Source organism: Prionailurus viverrinus, chromosome A3 (assembly GCF_022837055.1).
Source record: "Prionailurus viverrinus isolate Anna chromosome A3, UM_Priviv_1.0, whole genome shotgun sequence".
NCBI lineage: Eukaryota > Metazoa > Chordata > Mammalia > Carnivora > Felidae > Prionailurus > Prionailurus viverrinus.
This window is the reverse complement of record NC_062563.1, coordinates 40,851,541-40,876,095: the sequence shown is the minus strand read 5'-3', so window position 1 is coordinate 40,876,095 and position 24,555 is coordinate 40,851,541. Positions and strand designations below refer to the sequence as shown.

Below are 24,555 nucleotides of genomic sequence, written 5' to 3'. Positions count from 1 at the left end.
AAGTACTTGGAATAGTGACTAGAACATAGTAGTTGCTGAATACATATTTGTTGGACAAATTACTACTAATGAACCTTACTAATGAAACTTACTATGCAGTCTGCAAAGCATTTCATAAAAATTGTAGCATCTGAGTCTCATGAAAATGTTGGGATGAAGCTACTATTATTATTTATCATTGTTATATTTTTATTTTTTTCTGTTATATTTTTAAACATTTCAGTTGCAGCATGGAAATTTCCCAAACAATGCATTCAGAAGAGATGGAAAGATTGCACTAAAATTATTCAGCTCACAGGGACAAAGATCTGGGTGGTTAATATACTGTTATACTTAAGCCATAGATATAACTAGAACACTATACTCTTTCTATGACACATCTGCCAAGCAAGTAATTCACCTTCTACACATTTCAGGAGCATGTGTAAGTGTTCAAAACAAAGATTGCTATGGTGTGGCTTAAACTGAATCTGTAACACATTTTCCATGAAAAAAAAGCTCTTTATAATTCTATTGAATAGTACATAAACAAGTCTAGAGAGCTTTCTCGATACTGACAGGTTTATTTTTATTTTCAAAGTGGTATTGGTTTTATTTGCTTTGCTCTTTTAGTGTCTCAGTTTAACAGCCTAAGAATAGCTTATATTCTATACATTGAAATTGCTCTTCTGAAAAACATATCTGAACATTTGCAAGAAGAAATACACAGTTTAAAGCTGCTGCCTTTCCTCTAGACTATTTACCCTCTAGATATATGACAAAATTGCCCTGTTGTTCAAATCTAATGGTAGGCTCGGGACTCCGTGGTCCGTGTTTTGAATTGACTATTTTCCTCATGATACAGTAATCTGATAACTGCTGCTCAGGTCAGGGAAAAATAAAACACTCGAGATGAACGTTTGCCTTGCAAATCTGTTTATAGTTTCTATACAAATTTCACTGTAATATACTTTCTTTGACAGTGCGCTGGGCCAGTAATGCCTCTGGAAGACACTGTTGTAGAAACCAGTAATGATTTTCCTGGGAATGTTCCCTAGCCTTGTAAAAGGAACTGAAAATAATTAAGTGGACAAATCTGGTTAAATTGAGATGTTTTATACTTTCACTTTAAATAAAATTTCCTTGGTTTTTGCTACCATATCTGCAGAAAGCACAAGTGACTAAAAATAATTCTTTCAAATTATAAAAGATGAAGCAAAAATTTAGACACTCTTACAGAAAGAATTGATTATGGGCATATTGGAAGATTTTGAAGAAAATATAAGATACCTTATTTCCTGAAACGTTAAAAGAAGACATAATTTGGATGAATCATTATATTGGAAAAATATGAGGTAACTACCTTAGCAAATTGCTAATCCTCAATTTGTATTGTATCTTCTAATTGATTAACAATTTTATATACATCCAGCCTTGGGTAGCCAACTTTTCAGCTGTTTGACATGATGATTCAAAATTTAGTGTCATGAGATGTTAAGAAAAAAGTTCAACCAAGGTGACACAGTATTGTGATATTATTTCTCCACTACGTAAGAATTACATTTTCAATAACTCTGTTCATTCATAGGATACAACACTAGTCACATTAATTGCCATCCTTGTAACATGTATATCTTACTATACTCAAAAGAAGCAGAGAAGTTGTATGACTGAGTTCAAGAATAAAAATCTTTGGACAACCTGTGTTTAGCATATTACCCTACTGGAAACTCAGTTTAACTTAACCCGATGGTCTCAATTCAATCAGACCCATAATAAATATTTTGAGAAGACCTCTTGAATATGCTGAAATGACATCTATTAATAGTAATACCCATATCCAGGAAGCAGAAAGTGTCAGGGACCCACCCACATCCTCCCAGAACTCAGAGTTCCAGTACCTGCCCATGCATAGCACCCTCCAACAAGTCCCTATATGTGATTTTGCCTCAGGGTTTTCTCTCAGGCTGGCCAAGGAGCAGACAGGAAAGTCTAGGGAATTACTACCCCAGGAGCAGTCCTCAGCCAGCCACAGGTGGAAGTGAAATATAAATGGCTCAACTCCCTTCATTCTCCAGATGGGACAATTGTAGGCATGTTCTATATGGTTTCCAGAGAGCTCGCCAGCAAGAGTGAGCCTCTGTTGCCCAAAGTAGTGACTTCCTTGTAATATGACTCTTGGCTCCCTTCCCTTCCCTTTCTCACTTCCCCATACTTCTGCCAGTGCTTCCTGTCCTAGCCTCCTGAATAAACTACTTGTGCACAAATCTTTGTCTCTGGGTCTGCTTTCAGGGGAATCCAAATCAAGACAATACATCAATTTTTTAAAAAATGAATATAATGTCATAGGGGTGATATGAAAGAGATGTAAAGGGAAAGTGACAAGTAAAGTTCTGTTTTCAAAGTAAATACTCAGACATGGCTACCTACTGCATAGTGTAACACACAATGAATTAAGCAGCACGTATGAAAGGGTTAAACAGTTGCTTTCCTACATGGAATCACCATAAAAAGAACATCTGCAAATGCAGACTCACACAAGTGCAATGTATTGCCAACTACCCTAAGTGGTGCGGCCACCGATGGCAGGGTTTTCTCAGGACACTAGGCAAAATGCTGAGCAAGCTAAGCACAAACTTCCTTTAATTTTCATGGAGGTTCATTCATATACTGAAAACAAAAGCTCTGTTTGTAATGTACCTTGTTGTTTATAAATAGGCTTTACTTATATGACTGTCAGGCAAAACATTCACATGTTGTGCAGGATAAGGGACAGTTTCTCAGTGTGTGTCTGGTCAGCCTACACATTGCAGCACCTGTGGCTCACAAAATGCTAGTGGTACCCTCCAATTGTTTTCACTGTCCAAAACCATGTTCGCAAAAAGCTCCCTACAAGGCAGTAGTATAAAGTACCATGGGTTTATTTATTTTAAAAAGATAATTAATTAATTAGTAATAAACACACAAATAAGTAAAAAATAAAAGACATAAAACGGCAGAGGAAAGGAAAAAGGCACTGGATTTAGACTTTCCCAATTTAACTCCCACCTCTACTTTTTGTTAGAGGTAAGACCTTAGGCAATTTACTCATGGTCCTTCTGGCTCATATTCCACATCTGTAAAGTGGAAGAAACCACACTCTAACTCAAGCTGTTCCAAGGCTAAATGAGTAAAACACAATGTCTGGCACAAAGTGACAGTTCAAAAATATTAGCTATTCTTATTATTATATTGTCTGGCTAAATGACTGATATCTGTAACCCAAGTCATCTCTCTGATTCATACCACCAGGTGGTATGAATTATGCAATATATGACAACATGGGTCGAGGTATATAATTCTAAGTTTTCCAGGCATGGTCTATGAATTTACCATCATTCCATGTTTTCTCACCTCCTCATCTCTGCTGGTCACTGGTTATTGCCAGTAATAATGACCTGATGAGAATATTATTATAGATTTTGTACCCTTATGCCCAGTTAGGATGTATTTTAAAGTTTTCCAGGCATGGTCTATGAATTTACCATCATTCCATGTTTTCTCACCTCCTCATCTCTGCTGTCCTTTCTTGGTCACTGGTTATTGCCAGTAATAATGACCTGATGAGAATATTATTATAGATTTTGTACCCTTATGCCCAGTTAGGATGTATTTGTACCCTTATGCCCAGTTAGGATGTATGCCCAGTTTAGGAGTGTAGGGAAAAAAGAAGAAAGAAAAATATTGATTTAGCCTTGTTCTCCCCTCTTTTGCTAAATCAAAGAAATACAAGGAGCTAGCAGGAGAATTTAAATAACAAATGAGATGATGTATAGGAACACACTGTTGTAAACTATAAAGTGAAGTGCAAATGTAAAAATTCTTGTGTTCTTGTTATTTATTAATAGTATCATTAGTCACAGAGCTGTTAGAATTCCAGCTAGGAAGGACATGGACACTTAGCATTATCTTTTATAAATGAGATAACTGAGAACCAAGACTAGATGCTGCCTAAAAAGAGATGGGGAAAGGTCACACCAATGGCTCTGTTGCAGGGGGTGCTTTGAGATGAAGTACTGGCTGGGAAATGGTGGTGCCAAGTTAGGCAGGGGCAGAGGTAACAAATTAAAGGGTCATCTTTTCAAGGCTGCAGAAGTCTTCTTGAAGAAGGGACTGCATTGATTGATGTGGCCTGTAATGGAAACTCAGATAATGAAATAAAACCAGCATTTAAGAATCTCAAGCTGAGAACTCATTGCCATGGCAACCCTCTCAGAAGGAAACTTGTATAAGAAAATAAGGGGCACTTGACTACACCTTAAAATGAAAACCTACACTGCAGTGAAACAATGAAACATAGGATTTGCTTATTGGTGTAATGCTTAGAGGTTAGCACCGACATTGTAAGTCCATTGTCTTTTCCATTGGAAGTTATTTTTTAAAGTTTTTTTTTTAATTGAGATAGAACCTGTGAGACTGGGGGAGGGGCAGAGAGAGAGGGAGATAAAGATAATCCCAGGCAGGGTCCACGTGGTCAGTGCGGAGCCCAGCGTGGGGCTTGAACCCATGAACCATGAGATCCTGACCTGAGCTGAAACTAAAAGTCTGATGCAAGTCAGACTGAGGCACCCAGGAGCCCCTGGGAAGTTATTACTTCTGAAGTAATAAGGGAAAGATTTTGAAAGGCATGGATTACATTTCTAAAACTGAAACTGATGGTAGAAGAATTTGCCACTGAGGACATTTAAGGTCACAGTGCAAAAAAAGAGAAAAATAGATGGCAAGAAACTTACAAAAACCCTTATAAAATATTTCTATGCTCACTTGAAAACAACAAAGACATTATGATATGTAAGATAATGTCTGTGCTACTATAGTGTCTCTACATAAGTCTGTCCATCCAATTGCAATTGGAATCTTTCCTCACTGCCCTCAACACTATACTCGCCCCTGAAATTTCACCAAGATATTCAGCAAAATAATATAAATAACTTCCATTTGTATGTTTTAGGTAATATACATTCAAAAGGATATTCTGTATATGTGAAGTACTCTTCCAGTCCCAAAACACCCTTTTAATTTCCTCAGGACACAGCATTGTCCCAAAAATCAAAATAATTTAGTTGTTTAATTTCACCAGCCTGACTATTCATTTCTCAAGTCACATGTGTTAGAATTCTGTGGTTCTAAGACTTGGATCCATTCTTTGACACTTACCTTTATCTTTCCCAAAGTTTTAGAAAAAATCTGTACCCTCTTTCACTTTTCTTTCACCTTTTTTTTCCTATTCCCATTTCTAGTTTAATCTTTTTCTAATTATCCCCTCCATAGTGCCTTATACTTTGCCTATCCAAGAATCAACACTCTGAAGGTTGTGGAGAACATACACAAAGTGAATTTGCATATATTTGAATTTTGCCCAACAGGAATTCATGGTTGGAGGAAAATAAGTGAATTTTATTTGAAGTAAGTTGGAAGAAATAAGATACATGCAAAAATGAGGTCTAGAGAGCATGAAAGATTATTCAGATTTTTCATTTGAAACTTTAAGACTTGAGGAAGAATCATGATTGAAATTGTAAATTTAAACATTCATCACTATTAACAAAGCTGTGCTAATTAATAATTCACAGAAGAGATGTGCCACTGTAAAATGAACCATTAGATTTATTGATTACTTTTATCCTTTTACAACCTAAAGCAAACATGTAGACATATACTGGAAAGAAGCCACCAAGAAGAATGGACAGAGGAGAGAAATATAAGGAAACTTTATCTCTTAAATTAATAAAGGAGTATTATTTTTTCATAGTGAAAAAAATTTGTCTACATGTTCCAAAAACGAAATAACTACCTTACTTCTAGATAGTTATGTGTAACTATAACTTTTCCCCCTTCTCTATTTAAAAATTTCTTTTTTAGCAAAACTGGGAGGTACATGAAATTTATTTGTATCCTGCTGTTTTCTGTTTCTGTGTTTTCTGTTTCTCTCAACCTTCCTCCAGACCCCCTTCCAATTCCCCTCCTCCCTCAGGCTGAGATGCTGAGCACTTTTATCATCCTCTAATTTATGCTGCTAAAGTGAAAAGTAATGTGATAAATTTCTTCATGTTAGGGTATTAGGAAATTAATTATCTACAGATCTCATGAGTATTTGCATTTTAAAGGAAAATTGCAGAGAAAGGACAATGCCTGACCATCATAAATTACTCATTAATTATGGAATTTCAGACATCTGTGGGAAGATGTTTAAAAGTGATGAGAGCTAGAGATTGCTCTCCAATCACACAATGGATATGATGATCTGGTCTATTTATTTGTCTGGATGGGCAGGAGATTGAGACAAATTGTATATGTGAAGACAATCATTATACCCTCTGGGTCTTAGAAGATGCTTAAAATGTCTTGGTACTGATAAGTATTATTAATATTTTTTTTAAATAAATAAATGATCACAGTATTTGTTTTACCTCCATTAAAATTTTAAAGAATTCCTTTGGAGAAATTAGAATATGGCAGATATCTCTGACCACTGTACTGTGATCCCAAAGCCTTTGGTTTAACTTTGGCAGAAAAGCAGTGCTTATCAAATATTTCATTTATTCATGGATATTTCTCTGGCCCCCGTGCCACTAGACAGGGCTATGTGAATAGTTCTGGCCAATGAAATAGGAGCAGAAATGGTGTGTGTCATGTCTAAGCTGAGATGGTAAAAAGTTAATGCATGAGTTTGCAAGGTCTCTGTTCTATGGCTGAGCAGGTTGTCAGTTTGAAACACAACAGCTGTGAGATGATGGTATGTCTATAAGCCAGGGTCTCTGAACACAGGCTGCTGAGATTTTGAGGTTATTTGTAGTTGTACCACAACCTAGCTGGTCCAGACCATTATGGCCTTTACCATATTGCTTTACAGCTACTTTGTTACATATCTGCTACCCTACTGTAAATAGATAATCTTCATTCATTTTTGTATCTTTGTTGTAAAATGATGCATCATGGGAGAAACCATAATTATATGAGTATTTTTTGAAAAGTGAAAGATTAGACTATAAATTTAATACAGTTAATTCTGGTGACAAGAGTTATATAATTTAATTCAATTCAATGCATCTACTGAGCAATAGAAGTCTATGGTATGTTCTGTACTTCCAATACAAATATGAGTTGGTAATAGTAACAATATTATTCATGCTTAGAAATAAGATGACACTAATAGTTATAAACAACATTAATAATAGTTTTAATTGCCTGAATAAATTTATTATAAGATAATAGAAAATATATATTGGTCTCTGTCCCCAGTTCTTGACACAGAGTTCCTAAAACTCTTGTAATTTTCTAAATAATAAGAAGCTTAGAAGCATCTCTTGTTTTAATACTTGTCTTTGACTACATCTCTGACACAGGACTCTGAAAACCCTTGTAAATTCCTAAGTAATAAGAGCACTAGGGGCAACTTTTTTTCTAATGAGGCAATTCTTGTTGGGCTCTTGACTGGGTCCTGGATGGGGGCTGGTCACTAGAAAGACCAAACAATGATTAGAAGCTTGAAATTTTCAGCTTTACCTCTCATCATCCAAACAGGAAAGAAGGACTAGAAGTGGAGTTGATGATTGGTCATGACTGTGAGGGAGTCTCACATTAGGACAGGGTTCAGAGAGCTATCAGGTTGGCAAACACAATCATACTAGAAGGGTAAAACACCCCAGTTACACAGGGACAGGAGCTCATATAGTTGGGGCCCTCCCTGACCTTGCCCTATATACCCGTTCACCTGGATGTTCATCTATATCTTTTATCACATCCTTTAACAAACTGGCAACTGTAAGCAAGTATATCCTTGAGTTCTGTGAGCCTCTCTAGCAATTAACTGAACCCAAGGAGGAGGTCATTGGAACCTTGTATCTATAGCTGGTTGGTTCAGAGACTGAGCTTGCTATTGGCAACTGAAGGGTTTAAGTGTGGAGAAAACTGGGGTTAGGGATCAGACCATTTGGGACTGGGCCCTTAACCTAGGAGATCTGACACTATCGCCAGGTAATTAGTATCAAAACTGAATTAAACGTAGGACACCCATAAGGTGGCCCAGTGAATTGCTGGGTATGAGGAGAAACCTCCACATATTTGGTAACCAGAAGTGAAGGGATTTGTGTGAAAAGAAAAGAAGACTTACAGGGAATAAACACAAAATCAAGAAGAACAAAATTTGGGGGCACTTGGGTGGCTCAGTCGGTTAGGCGTCCAACTTCAGCCCAGATCATGATCTCATGGTTTGTGAGTCTGAACCCCACATTGGACTCTCTGCTGTCAGCATGGATCCTGTTTCATATCATCTGTCCCCCTTTCTCTCTGCTGCTACCTCACTCATATTCTTTCTACACAAAATCAAGAAGAACAAAATTTGGGGGCACTTGGGTGGCTCAGTCGGTTAGGCGTCCGACTTCAGCCCAGATCATGATCTCATGGTTCGTGAGTCTGAACCCCACATTGGACTCTCTGCTGTCAGCAGGGATCCTGTTTCATATCATCTGTCCCCCTTTCTCTCTGCTGCTACCTCACTCATATTCTTCCTCTCTCTCTCTCTCTCTCTCTCTCTCTGTTCCTCCCCTATTCATGCATGTGCATGCTCTCTCTCTCAAAAATAAACATTTAAAATTTTTTTAAGTAAAAAACAACAACAACAACAACAACAAAGTTTTTCCCTACACAGGGGAGAAAACAATTGAGTTTTTCCTTTGCAAATGTACTGACTGAATACTTGGTAATAATTTATTTCTGTCTTAATAACATCAAAAAATGACATGATGAATGTTTAGAGGTCAGGTTTTCAGAATAGATGCCAAAGTAGGAATGATCTCAATCTCTTAAATTTGCCAAATCATAAAATGTGAAAATAACTTAAAGTAATATTACCAAATACTTTGATAGAGAATTACATTTTTCCAGTTGTCTTACATCCATTATCTCAACTGACCCCCATAACAGCCTCTTGAGTTAGATATATCTGAGATAACAGTAATAATTTAGTGATTCTTTGTATGTAGAAATTGAAGTTATGAAACATGTTTTCTCCTGAGGCTACGAAGTGTTGATGTGGCTTGCCTGTGGTCACACAGGGGTAACTGTAAAGCAAGCACTGGTAAAAGGGTTTTTGAGAAATTTTCTTTGACATGTATTATAAATGAGCTCAAGTTAAGTTTATTTTCTATCTTACTATCCAGGCTTTTTATAGCAATAATTGCTCCCTATCTATTTTAATAAGTCTATAAAGTATAAGCCTACACTATCAAACATATATCCAGTTGCAATAAGTTGCTAAGAATTTTCCATTTTCCCCACATAATGAGGATTTGATGACATTAATATTATGATTTTTTAAGCATTATAATTTTTTAACATTGGCCAAGAACATGACATTCCATATAAAATACAAAGCCTTGTTTCCTCCTTGAAGGAAGGAAGGAAGGAAGGAAGGAAGGACAGAAGAAATGAAGGAAAGAAAGAAAGAAAGAAAGAAAGAAAAGAAAAGAAAGAAGAAAAGAAAGAAGCATGGAGGAAAGGTGTGAGGCAGAGAAGAAGGAAGGAAAGGAGGGAAGGAAGGAAGGAAGGAAGGAAGGAAGGAAGGAAGGAAAATGGATTTTTGTGTGTGAATAAGAGACAAGACATTTGATAGAAACTCCATTCAACCACGACATAACATGTGATTAATTTAGCTGACATTTTGCTTCACATTTCGCAAATATTTTCCACCTCTATTTTTGTTTACTAATATTAAAGTGACTTTAGTTTAGCACCACCTGCTAATTTAGCACCAAATGAGATATAATTAACCCCTCAAAATCATCATCCAAGATATTAAGATAGACCTCATCCAATCCCAGGATGATTAGAGTAGTATCGGTCCTTCTGTAGGTCATCTCATAAATGTCAATTTAACTCAGTCTATAATTCTCCCACTTCTTACCTAATAGTGGCAAGTAGTATAACAGCAGCTATGATTGTCTTTAGATCATCATGGTTAGGGATGTTTCTTTTTCCTATTAAAAGGATGGGTGCTGCTTTTACACTATTTATAGTTGTCTAGCATCTTACTTTCTCCTGTCTTTAGAAAAGGGGTCATTAGAGATGCCAGTGAATTCATTAGCCAATTCTCTTCAGGTCTCAAGGTCTATATTTGCCAGGCTAGAAACTTCTCTACATATCCATTTTTCCAAGCATTTCAGCCCCCACCTTTTGAATCAATAAGCCACATTGACAAAATTTTAATTATTCCCTAAACGTGTATGCACACCTGTTTTGAGTTTCCTTATTTTGCTGTAAAGAACAAAATCTACTGGTTCAGTAGTTTGCTTTGCTTCATTCTCTCTGAACTTCAGCTTTCTCCTCTAAGACAGAGTGGTCTTACTTACTGATTTATTTTTAAAGAAAAAAAAACGAAAGAGTAAAATAAAATATTCATCTCTGTTAATAATTATGCAAAGGTTTAAAAGCCATAAAATTAGCTTGCAAAAAAAGTTTTGTTATTTTAAGCAAACTCACCTATGTGCACTAAAAAAGACATTTCAAAATTATAATCATGCACTAAAAGTCCAGCCACTATCCCAGGTTATCTAAATGTGTCTCTCAATGCTCCTTTATACAAGTAATAAAGCCTTCAATTTTGTGACCCCCTAAGCAAGGCTGATCCATTCAGCCTGCTAAGAAGTCAATTGTTTAACTATTTTCCTGTCCCAGCATTTCACCAAGGTTATAATCTATGTGAAAAGAATCACAGGGATTCTGCCCAAATTAATTTACTACTGGGTATTTACACTCTCATTTTTCTCATACTTTTATTTTCCTGGTGTAATTGATATGTAATAAACGTAGGACATGTTGCAAAAGAAAAGCAGGTGAACAAATACTTCCAAATCCAGCTCGAAGAGACTTCCTTTCATCCCAGCCTGCTGGTAAGGAAATAGACTAGACCCGCATTTTTTTGAACTCTGTCTAAACGGATAAAGCTTAGAAGGGATGTGGCATAGTTTAAGAAGAGCCAAACAGATTTAAAAAGCAGCAAATTTCAAGTTAAAATGCAAACACACACACACTTTCTTCAAAAGCCAGTGGCACAATGATTGGAAGAAAGTAGATGAGATGGCTCTGGTTGTGTGATCCTACAGTGTTAAATCCTAAACCATCATGGATAATTAAGCAAATATTTAGGGTACACAAAATAGTGCCCACATCACTTACGGAGAAAGTTAACCTTAGTTTTCCAAATTTTAGAAATGGTTTCCTACTGTCATTTTGGACAAGTCTGATTTCCCAAATATAAAGGCTGAAATGAATAAGAAATAAGAAACATAAAATTACTTACAACTGATCGGATGTTATTTTCTTTCACCAGCTTCAGAGATGATTTATAGCAATTTGCAAGGTCTTCCTTGTGGGAACCATTAATATGGCCTCTGGCTATTGGTCCTACAGTGTGGATGACATCTGCACATGCAAAAGGAAGAAGAAATAGCATAAGCAAGATGTTTTTCACTTTTCACAAATTGGCACTTTATTTATTTTAGGTATTTGTGTTGGAGCCGGGAGCAAGTTAAGAAATATTGATAATGCAAATGCTTCTCTGGTAAAAGATTTTATATAGCACAGCCTCTTAAAGTAGACAATTGCCCAGGAAGGTGATCATTGTGAAAGGGCATCCCCTACCAGTAAATTATTCCATCATTATTGGTCAGATCCAAGTGAGACAGATTATAACACAAGATGTGAATAATTGGCACCCTCGCAAAAGAAAAATCCGTGGTGGGAAATAAACTGAGAAATAATTGCCTGCAAAATGAGCATTCTGAATTGACATGGGAAGAGCCAATGCTACACATCACTTTACTTATAAATAAGACAACAGTTTTAGGCATTGTACACAATAATAAAAAAGGGCAAGTTTCTGAAAATGTGCCAAGATAATTTATAACAATCAGTGATAACCCTAAAAGGAATAACTTCAAAATATTGCTACCAGTTTTAAAATGCAACCTACCAATCCTCACATAAGTGAGGTATGCTAGGGATAACACTCCCTAGAAATTACCTAGCTTCTAATTTTTACTATATTAAAACTTTCAAAATACAATCTATACCTTTCAGCCTTTATGTTTAAAACAAAAGATTAGATTTTTTTTTGGTACATCAACCAGTCATTGTATTTTTTAAATATCTACACACGCATAAATTTTTACATTTAGGACCATAATGAAATATAACTGTTCTGGGTTTTTAAAATTTTTTTTAATGTTTATTTACTTTTGAGACAGAGAGACAGAGTGTGAGCAGAGGAGGGTCAGAGAGAGAGGGAGACACAGTATCTGAAGCAGGCTCCAGGTTCTGAGCTGTCAATACAGAACTAGATGCGGGGCTCAAACTCATGAACCACAAGATTATGACCTGAGCTGAAGTCAGATGCTTAACTGACTCAGCCACCCAGGCACCCCTGAACTGTTCTAGTTTTAAAGTCAATAAGGATCATAAGAAAGAACTAAAATTATAAGCCAAATTATTTGAATGCCTAATAACATCTGCTTTCCTGTCTTATCTGTTAATCTGGATTATTAGCCCATTTCATTGATGTAAGTAACGACGACTAATCACCTCTGATCAGAAAGACAAATTTGGTCTAGTATTATCGGAATCATATAATGAAGTGAAATCATTTACTTTGATCAGTACCACTTAATTTCAACAATAATGACAAGACAAAAACACATTACAAAAGTGAGACTAGTTTTAAATTGCATAGGACATTTCACTAGCGAATAAGTCACTAAGGGTAAAACCCTTGTTGTTTGCCTGCTAAATACTGAGTATATTACTTGATGTTTGAGAAAATCCCACAAATGTTGATTTCAACTTTTAACTCTGAAACAGTATTTAAACCCTTGTCAGATAATATTAAAGATGATATCTTGTGATCAAAATAGGCAAAAACATCACTAGTGAATTCATGCAGATATTCTTTCACGGGCAAACCTGGCTTAAAGTGAGGACTGCTGCAATACAGGAGAGGACAGAGGGAGATTACGTTATATTCAGGAAAACAAAACAAAACAAACAAAAAACCTAGCACACAGTGACATCATTTTTTTGTAATAAGAGTAACAAGTAAGAGTTGTATATATTGAAGCAATACAAGCTCTGTACCATATGTCGTGAATTTTTTAATGAATATTTCACATTAGCTTCCAGATTGCAGTAAATGCTAGATGAAGAAGGAAGGTTGTATTTAGCTTTTCTTCACTTTCCCCTTTGTGACTACGTGTTTGTGCCCACCTATGATATTCTACATCCCCTAATGAATCCAAAGGTAGAAAAGCTGTAGAGTAACAACACAGGATTCTACAGAAAACATTTCCCAAAAGTGGGTACCATAAGATGTGAATTTAAAGGTCAATTAAATTTGGGAGTCACTGGGGGAAATTACATCAAAATAGCTACCTTAGTGCAGAACTTTTAAGACCTTTAGTATGCTACAATGGATTGTGAGTCTCCATGAGAGGGATACAGAATGGAATACATTTGACTCTTGAAAACTATGTTTTACAGAGTACCTCAAGGGACAAATTTATCTTTGGGAAATGTTATGCTGGGGCAACTCTGGCACCCTCACTGCCATTGTTGAAGGACAAGGCTGTGTTTTTTGGTTCCTCTCCTTACCCATTGCCTTTGTACATCAGATACTTAATACATAAAGGAGCAATAGAATATGACCTTGGTTTCCTTATTTTATGGATGGAGAGGGTCAAGAATAAGTGCCTCCTATCTAGGATCATAAAGATGTGTCTACTTGAGCCAAGTAAAAACAGGGCTTAGAGGCATTAATGGGAAGGGGAGAGAGAGAGAGAGAGAGAGAGATCATAAAAGGAGGAAATAGTGACATTTTAACGAATCATTTTTCTTTGCTTTTTACTTTAGACATCATTGTCCACATAACAAATGGAATTTATGAAACATTATTTATTCCATTTTTATAGTTTTCTATTTAATTTAAAAGTCTGAAGACAAGCAGCCAATCAATGAGCTTCCTCCTCAACATGAAAATATTGATCTCTGTATTTTATACTCTATATTAAACTTACAACATCCAAGATCAAGTGTTATTATCGACCAACATGATGACCTCTCAGATCCACAAAGCTGGAGGCAAATCAAAGTGAGGCTCAAAAATAAATTTCCTTCATTATTTTAATTGTTCATAGCACTTAGGAGTGACTCTTCTACACTGACAAGTTCCTCTTTTCCTGTTATAAAACTCGGTCAGGAGGTCATCTTTCCAATTCCAGCTCCAGCCCTGACTTGCCAAGTGCCCCAGATGAAGCCATCTTGTCACTGGTCCCTGCCTTGGGCTCCTTATCCATAAAACAAATAAGCTGCTCAAATGATCTCTGTGGTTTCTGCTGTGATGTGGACATCATTAATAATAGACTTTGTAATGGAGCCAGGTGGAGTAGAGAATGATAGCTGGGCAGTCACAAGAAACCTTAAGCAGCTTGCAAGCTTTGTGAGTATTAAGGATCCTGTTTACATATAAAAAAATATTATAGACTACCCTTTCATGATAGTAGTTTCAAAATCCATTGATTGAAAATAAGTTAGAGACAAACAGCTATTATAATGTCAATGATGCTTTGCATTAATTTACATTTTATTAAACACAATAACATCTTGATTGTGGACACATATATGCGAGATATATGAATTCAATCCATAGACAATGCTTTCACTGGTACATGAATATGTGGATCCCTTGGTATAAATAAAATCATGTAAGCAGAAATGTTTAATTTGACTTCTGATGCATGCAGGGGCTCAATTACTACCACCACCACCAACAACAACAACCACCAGCATCCAAGACATCTTGAACACACAGGCAGGAATGAGAGTTGTCATCTCTGCTCTGATGTGGAAAGCATACTACACATTAAGTCCTAAGATCCAATTATAAGTCAGAAGCCCCAGATCTGTCACTAATCAGCTGCATAACCTCAGACAAGTCACTCTTTGTGTTTCCCTCTCCAAAGCTAAAAGAAGGAGTTGAATAAGACGGCCTCTAAGATTCTTTGCTGCTCTCAAATGCAATTCCTCTTCTCTTTGCCTATTAAGAATTGATCTATAGATTCTAAGTAGTTTAATTCATTCTTATACAAATAAATGAGCACCAGTCATGGTTCAAGTTTCTCAAACATGCTTATACAACTAAAGTACAAATTGGTCCCATCCCCAGAGACAGTGTTTTAAACATTCCTATCAAAATTATAAATGTAGATTCATTTTGATCCAATAGTTCTATTTCTAGGAAGGTATTGTATATAATATGCTTACTCGTATGCAAAATGGCATTTATACAGGTCATTTACTGCAACACTGTATATAATAGCCAAACATTGGAAACGACCTAAATATCCATCAACAGAGACTAGTAAAATAATTGTACTTTATACAATGAAATATTATGCTTCTGTGAAAAAAGCAACAAAGGTATTTGTATGTGGATATTAACAGATATCCAAGATGTATTACTAAAGTTAAAAAAATATGCAAAAAAAGTATAATTAGTATGCTACCATTAGTGTAAAAATACCCCACAGGTGAAGGAAAGAATACATGTTTCTTTTAGCTATACCTGCATAAAATATCTCTGGAAGCATTAACAAGCAATTAATAACAGTGGTTTTCTACCAGGCTAGTGATAAAAACTGCAAAGATGGAGGCAAATATGAGGAGAGTTTTAATGTTTACTTGTTAGATATATGTTTTACATTCAAATTATATGAATGCATTACCTATTCAATAATTACATAGGGCATTAAAACAAAGGGTAGATGGTTTATTAAACCATGTTCCTGGATCCCATCTACCATATCACTATAACATACAAGGACTGTTACTGTGCTTTATAAAGATGATCTTATACCACTACAAATATGAACATGCTCTTAAATTAAAAAGATACAACTCCAAGGGATTTAACATCTTTATTATTTTGCTCTCTCAATAATCTCTTTATATAAGTAATTATTTTCAGATAAAAGTAGGGTTTAAATGATGGACCAAAGGGAATTTTTCTCCTATATGTCTAGTATCTATCTTTAAAGTATCACTACAATTTTAATACACAAAGTGAATTCCAGATACTTTACAGTGAAAATGTAGTACAGGGATATACATCTTAGATATCTCAGTAACCAAAGAATTTTAAATAAATAGCCAAGAATTTTTAGAAATGAAAAGGACAATATAGAAAATGTAATCTATTTTACCTTGTTCAGAGAACCAGAGTGGCAGAATAATACACATCAATGTGGGGAGATACAATATCACAATGACAATATGATTATAAATAGTTTCCCTAAGGTGACTACTTATTTGAGGAAATGGCATACATCTGTAAATATAAAAGTTGACATTTTTACCATGGATCCCATTACTTTAACTTCATAGTTTGGTTAACTATTACATAAAAACAAAACAAACCAAAACCAAAACAAAACAAAACAACACAACAACAAAAACCCAAAAACAAACAAATAAGAACTACCCCAAAACACGGTGGCTTAAGACAGTTAACAACCATTTTATCATTTCTTTTGATTTCTCTGGGTGAGAAATTCTGAAGGGCCCAGCTAAGGCAGCTGGTTTAGGGTCTCTCACAGGGTTGCTGTCAGCCCATGGGTGGCAGTGGAACATTGGGGGCTATGGAAGCTAAGAGCTGGACTAGCATCTTTCCTTCTTCATGTAGTCTCAAGGAGTCTCCTTATGGGCTAGTTTGGGGTGCCTCACAACAAGGCAGCCTCAGAGTAGATGGACTGCTCACATGACAGCTCATCATTCCAAAAGCAAGTGTACCAGTGGTGGAAGCTATGTCGCCCTTCTTAACCCAACCTTGGGACTCACACAGAATCACTACTACTATCCCTATTGGTTGCAAGCATCACACAATTCCACCCGTTTCAAGCGGAGACACAGATGATAGGAATAACAAAGAATTTATGAGCATATTTTAAAATGGCCACATCACAGGACTTCCCCAGACACTTGGACTTTATTTTGGTTAGCATGTTTTTAAAAAGTCTTATGGTAGATATATTAGAAACTATAGAAAAGGCCAATATAATTAAATCTATTTCTATGCAGCTATTATAGAAAAGAGTAGAGATTCCTCAAAAAATTAAAACTAGAACTACCATATGACCCAGAAATTCCACTACTGAATATTTATTTGAAGGAGATGAAAACATAAACTGAAAAATACAACTGCACCTCATGTTCATTGCAGCATTTTTTATCTAAGTGTCCAAAATGGATGAATGGATAAAGAAAATGTGGTATGTATGTGTGTGTGTGTGTGTGTGTGTGTATGATATTATTAAGCCATAAAAAAGAAAAAAAAATCCTGCCATTTTCAACAACATGGATGATTTGAGAACCTTATGCTAAGTGAAATAGGTCAGACGGAGAAAGGAAAATGTCATGTAATTTCACTTTTTTAAATAGATGTTTATTTATTTTTGAGAGTACAAGAGGGGGGAGGGGCAAGGAGAGGGGGGACAGAAGATCTGAAGCAAGCTCTGCACTGACAGCAGCGAGCCTGATGTGGGTCTCAAACTCAGGAACTGAGAGATCATGACCTAAGCAGAAGTCAGATGCTCAACCAACTGAGCCACCCAGGTGCCCCTGTAATTTCACTTTTATGTAGAATCTATAAACAGTACAACAATAACAAACCCAAGCTCATAGAAACAAAAAACATATCAGTGGTTCCCAGAGGTAGAGGTTCGGGGCATGGGTGGAGTGGCAAAATTGGATGAACGGGGTCAAAAGGTACAAACTTACAGCTGTTAAATAAACAAGTCCTGGGGGTGTAATGTACAGCATTGTGACTACCGTTTATAATACTATACTGCATATATTAAAGTAGCTAAGAGAGTAAATCTTAAAAGTTCTCATCATAAAAAAAATTCTATTCTAGTATCTTCTCAGACCTATTCTCTTAAAAAGTCAGCTGCTTATTTAATAAAAGTCAAAGCTAGAGAAAGATTGGGATACGAGATTGATAAGTTTATTAATTGTAAATATAATCTCACTTGGAGATCACAGTGTAACTATAGCTCCTATGTAGAACTTCCTGGCCCCACACTAGTTTAGTTACTTCTTCTGTGCTAAAGTCTGGCAGGAAGTTGTGAGCAAAGGAAAGGGAAGGAATGGCTGCTATAGAATCAGCATCATATCTCCCTGTGAGCGATAAAGGTATGCGATTTTGATTTCCCTGAAATGCCCAGCTTCTCATTCGAGAAAGGATATGCAGCCTTCATGCCTTTGAAGTCCTTTCTTACACAAGGGAGGAAAGCCTAGAAAACAGCAATGCAATTTGTACATTTAATCAACGTTTCAAATGCAAGCCCTTGAAGAGGTATGGAAAATGAGATGGCGGGCCCTTTTGTGCTTTATCAGACTACAGTGTGGCAAGACAAATGAAAGCTGTTTTTCCTCATCTATTTCAAAAATCAATCAGCCTATAAATCACCTCTTTTGTTTTGAAGCTATAACCACCACCTTGCATTCCCCCACCTCATTTTATCCTGGGAAATTAGTCTGAACTATATAGAAGAGGGGACTAGGAGAGGTTTTCTTTGACGGGGGTGCAGGGGACAGCACACTTTCATTTCCAAAAGTGTAAATTGAAAAATGTGTGATTGGAATGCCAAATCAGTATTGAAAGCAGTAGAATTATTTACAAAGATTCAATCAGATTTATCCTTGGCAAAAAGAAAAAAAAAAGAAAAAGAAAAAGAAAAAAAATCAGCAAAGATATTCTGTGAAAAAATATTAGCATAATGAATTTTAAAACAAATGAGAGAGCACATATAGTTTGCTCTCATCCTTTCCCATTTGAGAAGCGACTGTGCTACATTCAAACTGTTAATGAACAGTCAGACCAGTGTAGAATCAATTACATGTTGCTTTCATTCACTCCACTCTTGTATTCATAAGCATAATCGGTCCATCTAACAGACTGCATAATGATGCTGTGCCCTGTCAATCATATTCAAATTGCATGAATTTTAAGGAGAAAACCAATGCACAGAATTAAATTGATTTTCTTTTCTAAAGATACAACCACATATCCAAGCACTAAAGGTACTATTTGTAAATCTTATTGGCCAATTTATATGATAAGCACCACCAATCTATGACCTGGAACAGCACACTTGAAGTTCAGTAAATGGGAAATTGAATTACCACCTGATAGCCTTACAAAGTAAATGCTGCCTTTCCTCTCCATATAGGTCAATGTTTTCATATACACATTTTCAAAGCTTGTTTTTGTTATATTTCAAGAAACAATCAATTGTCCATAAGATGTTCCTTTTCAATCTGCAACGGACATCAGTTAGAATGTACTCAACTATCCCCCTTCAGGTTTCTAAGTTTGGGTTATTCTCTCATACATTTCTTCAACTGCATGATGGATTTCTTTCTGTGCCCAGAAGGACTACAGTCTTCCAGCTCTTTGCATGAGTTTGGGACAAACTACCACTTGCAGTGTTATTTTCTAGTCCGTTTTCCTTTGAGTCTGTGAGTTAACTATTTCTTTTCACTGTTTTTAGTTAGAAAGAGTTTTGGTTTACCTCTCCTAGCCTCCTTGGAACTATATGGTTCCCTCAATAAGATGTCTGTGATGGAGCACCTGGGTGGTTCCGTCTGTTAAGCATCCAACTTCAGCTCAGGTCATGATCTTGCAGCCTGTGAGTTTTGAGTCCTGTGTTGGGCTCTATGCTGACAGCTCAGAGCCTAGAGCCTGCTTTGGATTCTGTGTCTCCCTGTCTCTCTGCTTCTCCCCCATTCGCTCTCTCTCTCTCTCTCTCTCTCAAAAATAAATAAACATTAATTTTTTTAAAACAAATGTCTGTGTCTAAGATTAAATACACAGTAGCTAAAAAATGTTTGTATTTTGCAGCTGATAAAAGCATACAGAATGCACTGCCAAAGATTAATGAATACACCCAGATCAATTTGAAGTTTGCTCCTATTTTTACATGTAAATGTGATGATGTTGCCACATTTTGGACATCATGTGCTGACAGTATGTTTCATATTTCATTGACTTTAAAGTTGTGAGGTTTTAAGCTTAAATTGTGGGGCTTAAATTATCAAATGCTATTTGAGCAATTTCCACTAAAATATTATCCTATATGTAAAGGAAGGAAGGAAGGAAGGAAGGAAGGAAGGAAGGGAGGGAGGAAGGAAGGGAGGAAGGAAGGAAGAAAGAGGCAAAGCTCATCTTTAATAGTTTATTGGCTCTCCCTCTTCTGCCAAAAATCTATTTATGGTTGATCTTGCTGATGAGGCTGTCTCCTGTTTCAACTGGATCCCTATACATAAGGGTCCATTTTCAATAACAGGGATTGAAATTTGTGTAAAAGGGATATCCTGTGGTCAGCCATTTATAGAATCTTTGAGATTCCACAGGGTATTGGGGGCATCTGCATTACAATAGTGTTATTTCCAACAGAGAGGAGTCTCATAAAGGCTGTGGGAAGCTGAATTATCTGCAAAATTCTAACATTTCACATCATGTTAGAATGAACCAAAAAAGAACACATCTTAGAAGGAAGTGAGTCAAATACATGGCATTTCTAATGCTTCAGTAGCAGGGGTGAGAGGAGGTGGAGGTCCAGATAGACAATATGACTTTTTCAAGGAAGATAATAATGTCTTTATTCTGGTTCAAGGAATGGACAATTTGCAGCCTTTTCAGGGAGAGAGAGAGATGCAAAACCAGCACTTTTTTTTTTTAAGATCCGAGGGGAAAGTAGGGTTTAAGAATCCTACATAGTGGGTAAAAATAAGTGAATGTTAGTCATCCCCCCTCCGCCCCTCATCCCCCACTATAGGGTAATTCTACTAATGCAAAATCTAGGCTAGGATGAAAGTGTGCAGTGGGGTCAATGTCAGGACACACAAGCTGATGCTGTGGTTGCATGTGCTTGCTTGTCATCAGCCTTCCTTTATAGCTCCCTTACCAACATGAGTCTGGACAAGAAAAATTCTTCTACAATCATGCACTCAGTCATTAATTTTGTCCTTTATTCAATAAATAAATATTCGCTGAGAATCCACTGTGTGCCACATACATAGGGCAATTGCTCCATTCACTCTTACAAAACAGGTCTTGTGCTTTTCTGACTCCAGAACTTTCTGGTGTCAAGAGAGCCCCTGCATCTTTGCCTTTCAAAATCCTTTCCAGTCCTTGAAACCCAAAGAGAATTTATTTTCACTAAAGATCTGATCCATGGACACTACTGCATGAACTAATTTTGAACTTACTTCTTCTTTCATTGTCTCCAATATCACTTATGTTTGACCATATACATGATTTTTAACATCAACATTTCTGTACACACAACTAATAAGATTCCATAAGTCAGAGCTCTCTAATAATATGATATTCTTCCTGAGGAGACAGGGCATTTCCTGTCAGGGGAGGCAATCAAATATGATTATATGTGCTCCAAGATTCTTTCTAATTCTGCAATGCTATGATTCTGTATTTCCTGTCTTCATGTAGAGACTCCACTGCAGGGAACATGACAAATCTATGTCTGAGTTTCCCACAAAGCCAAGAACTCTATGGGAACAGTTGCTTAATGGATAATTAGTGAATTTGTGGGTGATTAAATAAAAGTTGGCCTGATACAATTGATGTAATCAGAGATGATATACTGGATTAGAGAAAACAATGAGGTAGAATGGCCAGTCTAGACAGAGCAAACAATGGAATGTAGTTATACTGGTTCATATCATTCAACATACATTTTTATGGAACTGAGAATTTGTTTCTTCACAGAAAGACTCAGCATAGTCTGATCAAAAGTTTCCTAATAAGTTCACAACAGCTGATAAAAAAGACTCTTAACACCATTACACTCCAACAAAAGCTATGAGATTTTTTTCCAAAGACTTTCAGTAGGGGGAAAAAAAGTGTGGTGACTCCTTTGCCTCTTTTTGCAAGAGATAATTAAATAAATGCATTTTTTAAATGTGTCATTTCCCTCATCTGCATACTGCTAATTTTGGAATAAATTTGCTTTGTTCTAGAGATTGGTTTTGGCTCTCAAATCACAAAATGGAAAAAGATTCTCTACATATTTTCTCAAAAATTATAAATCACTGTCCATATTTCTTTCAAAAGTGACATCTGGGTATAATGAACCTACCTCTCCATCAAAATAAACCAGGCTTAGTATCTCTCTGAGGCCAGTGCATTCAGAAAACAGCTCCAGACTATATGTGTACTGTACATTTACACTCTCATTTTGGTTCTATTTTCATGGTATACACACCCACACCAGGCTCTACACTTAATTTTCTAAAGGAACACTTGTATTTAGAAAAAAAAATGAGAAGGACAGAATTCATTTAACATAGATTCTAAAAGAAAGAATATGTAGAAATTTCTATACTGTGAGGCTACATTTTTCATGAGTTCATTTATACAAATTCAACAATATGAACCAAGGTTAAGAGAGGGTAAGAATGACAAAAATTTAAATAATAAGGATAATTTCACTGGGCATTTCCACAATGAGTGCTTTAGCATGAGCACAATAGGCTGGCTTATATTGCCCTGATTCCAGATCAGTCTACATTCCCACCTGCCTCTCAGCGATGGTTGGCTCATTGCACAATAAGAGTTGTTTTCAAACTTTTTGATTTTAAGACCTCTTTACATTCTTAATAATAACTAAAGACCCAAAAGAGCTTTTGTTTCAGTGGATATATCTATCACACAAAAAAACAAAAGCACGTACATCTTAACTATCAGGAAAATGACGTTATCACATGTCATGTAGCCTCTGGAAAGCTGTGCTGCATACTCAAGACAGAAAGAGGATAAGAAATGTAAATAACCTTTGAGTATAATATGGACATTGTATTGACCTTGCAAACCTCCTGAAAGAGGGGTCCCTGGACTACACTTTTAGAACTGCTACAGTGGAGTTTCTTGCTGGGCAAGAATTAAGTAATTTTCTCAGGATCCACACATGAGAAACTTAACAGAAGACAATGGGGGAGGGGAAGGAGAAAAAAAAATTTAGAGAGGGAGGGAGCCAAACCATAAGAGACTCTTAAAAACTGAGAACAAACTGAGGGTTGATGGGGGATGGGAGGGAGGGGTGGGTGGGTGATGGGTATTAAGGAGGGCACCTGTTGGGATGAGCACTGAGTGTTGTATAGAAACCAATTTGACAGTAAATTTCATATTAAAAAAAGAATTAAGTAATTAAGTGTAACTATGTCCTTTCCTAATGCAAAAAGGACAACTCCAACTACTTGCCTGGTCTTCACATTTGAAGAAACAGTGATCTCTCTCAAATGTATAGGGAAAACCAGATGTATAGGACTTGTTAAGAAATGGTATTTCTCTGCTTCAACTTTTCTATGAGTTATAGAATTTTTAAAAGAGCAATCTTACCCAAATGCAATTTTTGTCTTTTGCTCAATCTTTACAATCTATAGTAATATCTCTTTCCTCTTCCATGAGATGGTGATCAGATCACTTCTATTCACTAACTTCTCAAGAATGGAAGTACTTCTAAAATAAGCAGCTTTCAAAGACTCAAGAAAGTTTAAGATGACTGCTACCAGATCAATTGACTCTAGTAAAAAAAATGATTCTAGTAGAAAAAGAACAGTTTTTTAATCAAGAATTCTACAAGACATCCCAGGATAAGGAAAAGAGGGAAACTTCAGGATCATGAATTCCCAAGGGAAATCATGAGGATGGTTTTACTTCCTTACACTCACTTCCTTGCAGAATGAGTTGGAAGCTTCTAGAGGAAAGAACAGCTAACATTAAACCAAATTGGTGGGAATGAAAAGGGAGTTAGATAATCAAAAAACTTAAAGGTAAACTGGAAAAGTTTAATGATGGTGTCAAGTTCGGTGGAAGAAAAGAAAGGGGGGAATCAGAATTTACCCAAAGTAACTTCACTCTGGGTAACTGAGGGGTGACAGGAATAGGAAAATCAGAACAGTAACTGAGGCCTGAATTACTGCAGTACTAGTTAAGCCTTCTGAAAATCTATCCTTAACATAAAAATCAAGTGCAAAAGGGAGCCAAAAACTAGTGAAAGATTAGTAAGAGAAAAAAAAATTGTACAGTTGAAAATAATGAATTTTCCTTTTTTTTTTTTAACTTCTCTCCTTCCTCATCTACTTTGGGCCTCACACTGAATCACAGAGGGGAAGAGAATATATCACTGAGTCTTTAAAACATGATTCATACGGGACTTAGATTCAAAGAAGTCAGCATGTGCCTCTGCAAGATTATTTAGTGGAAACCATTAATGTAAAACCACACAAACCATAACAACAAAGAAACAAAAAAGGAGAACTTTTCATAGACATTCAGCTGACAAGAATGAAACGTTTGTCTGGGGGTTTTGATAATTAAGCAATGGATATTAGATTTTAGAAAAAAAGAAATACCTGCAAATGAATAAATAATACATGGTAACTGATTCCCTAGTTATATACTATTGTGTA

At 36.2% G+C, this 24,555-nt stretch overlaps 1 protein-coding gene across 1 annotated transcript in view; it reads right to left on the bottom strand.

The window, feature by feature from the left end:
• The window catches only part of MACROD2 (mono-ADP ribosylhydrolase 2), a 2,032,256-nt gene that overhangs the window by 742,627 nt on the left and 1,265,074 nt on the right, over positions 1–24,555 (bottom strand). The window contains exon 6 of the mRNA XM_047854222.1: positions 11,318–11,439. Within this exon, the coding sequence (XP_047710178.1) occupies positions 11,318–11,439 (122 nt within the window). The remainder of the gene's footprint in view (positions 1–11,317; positions 11,440–24,555) is intronic.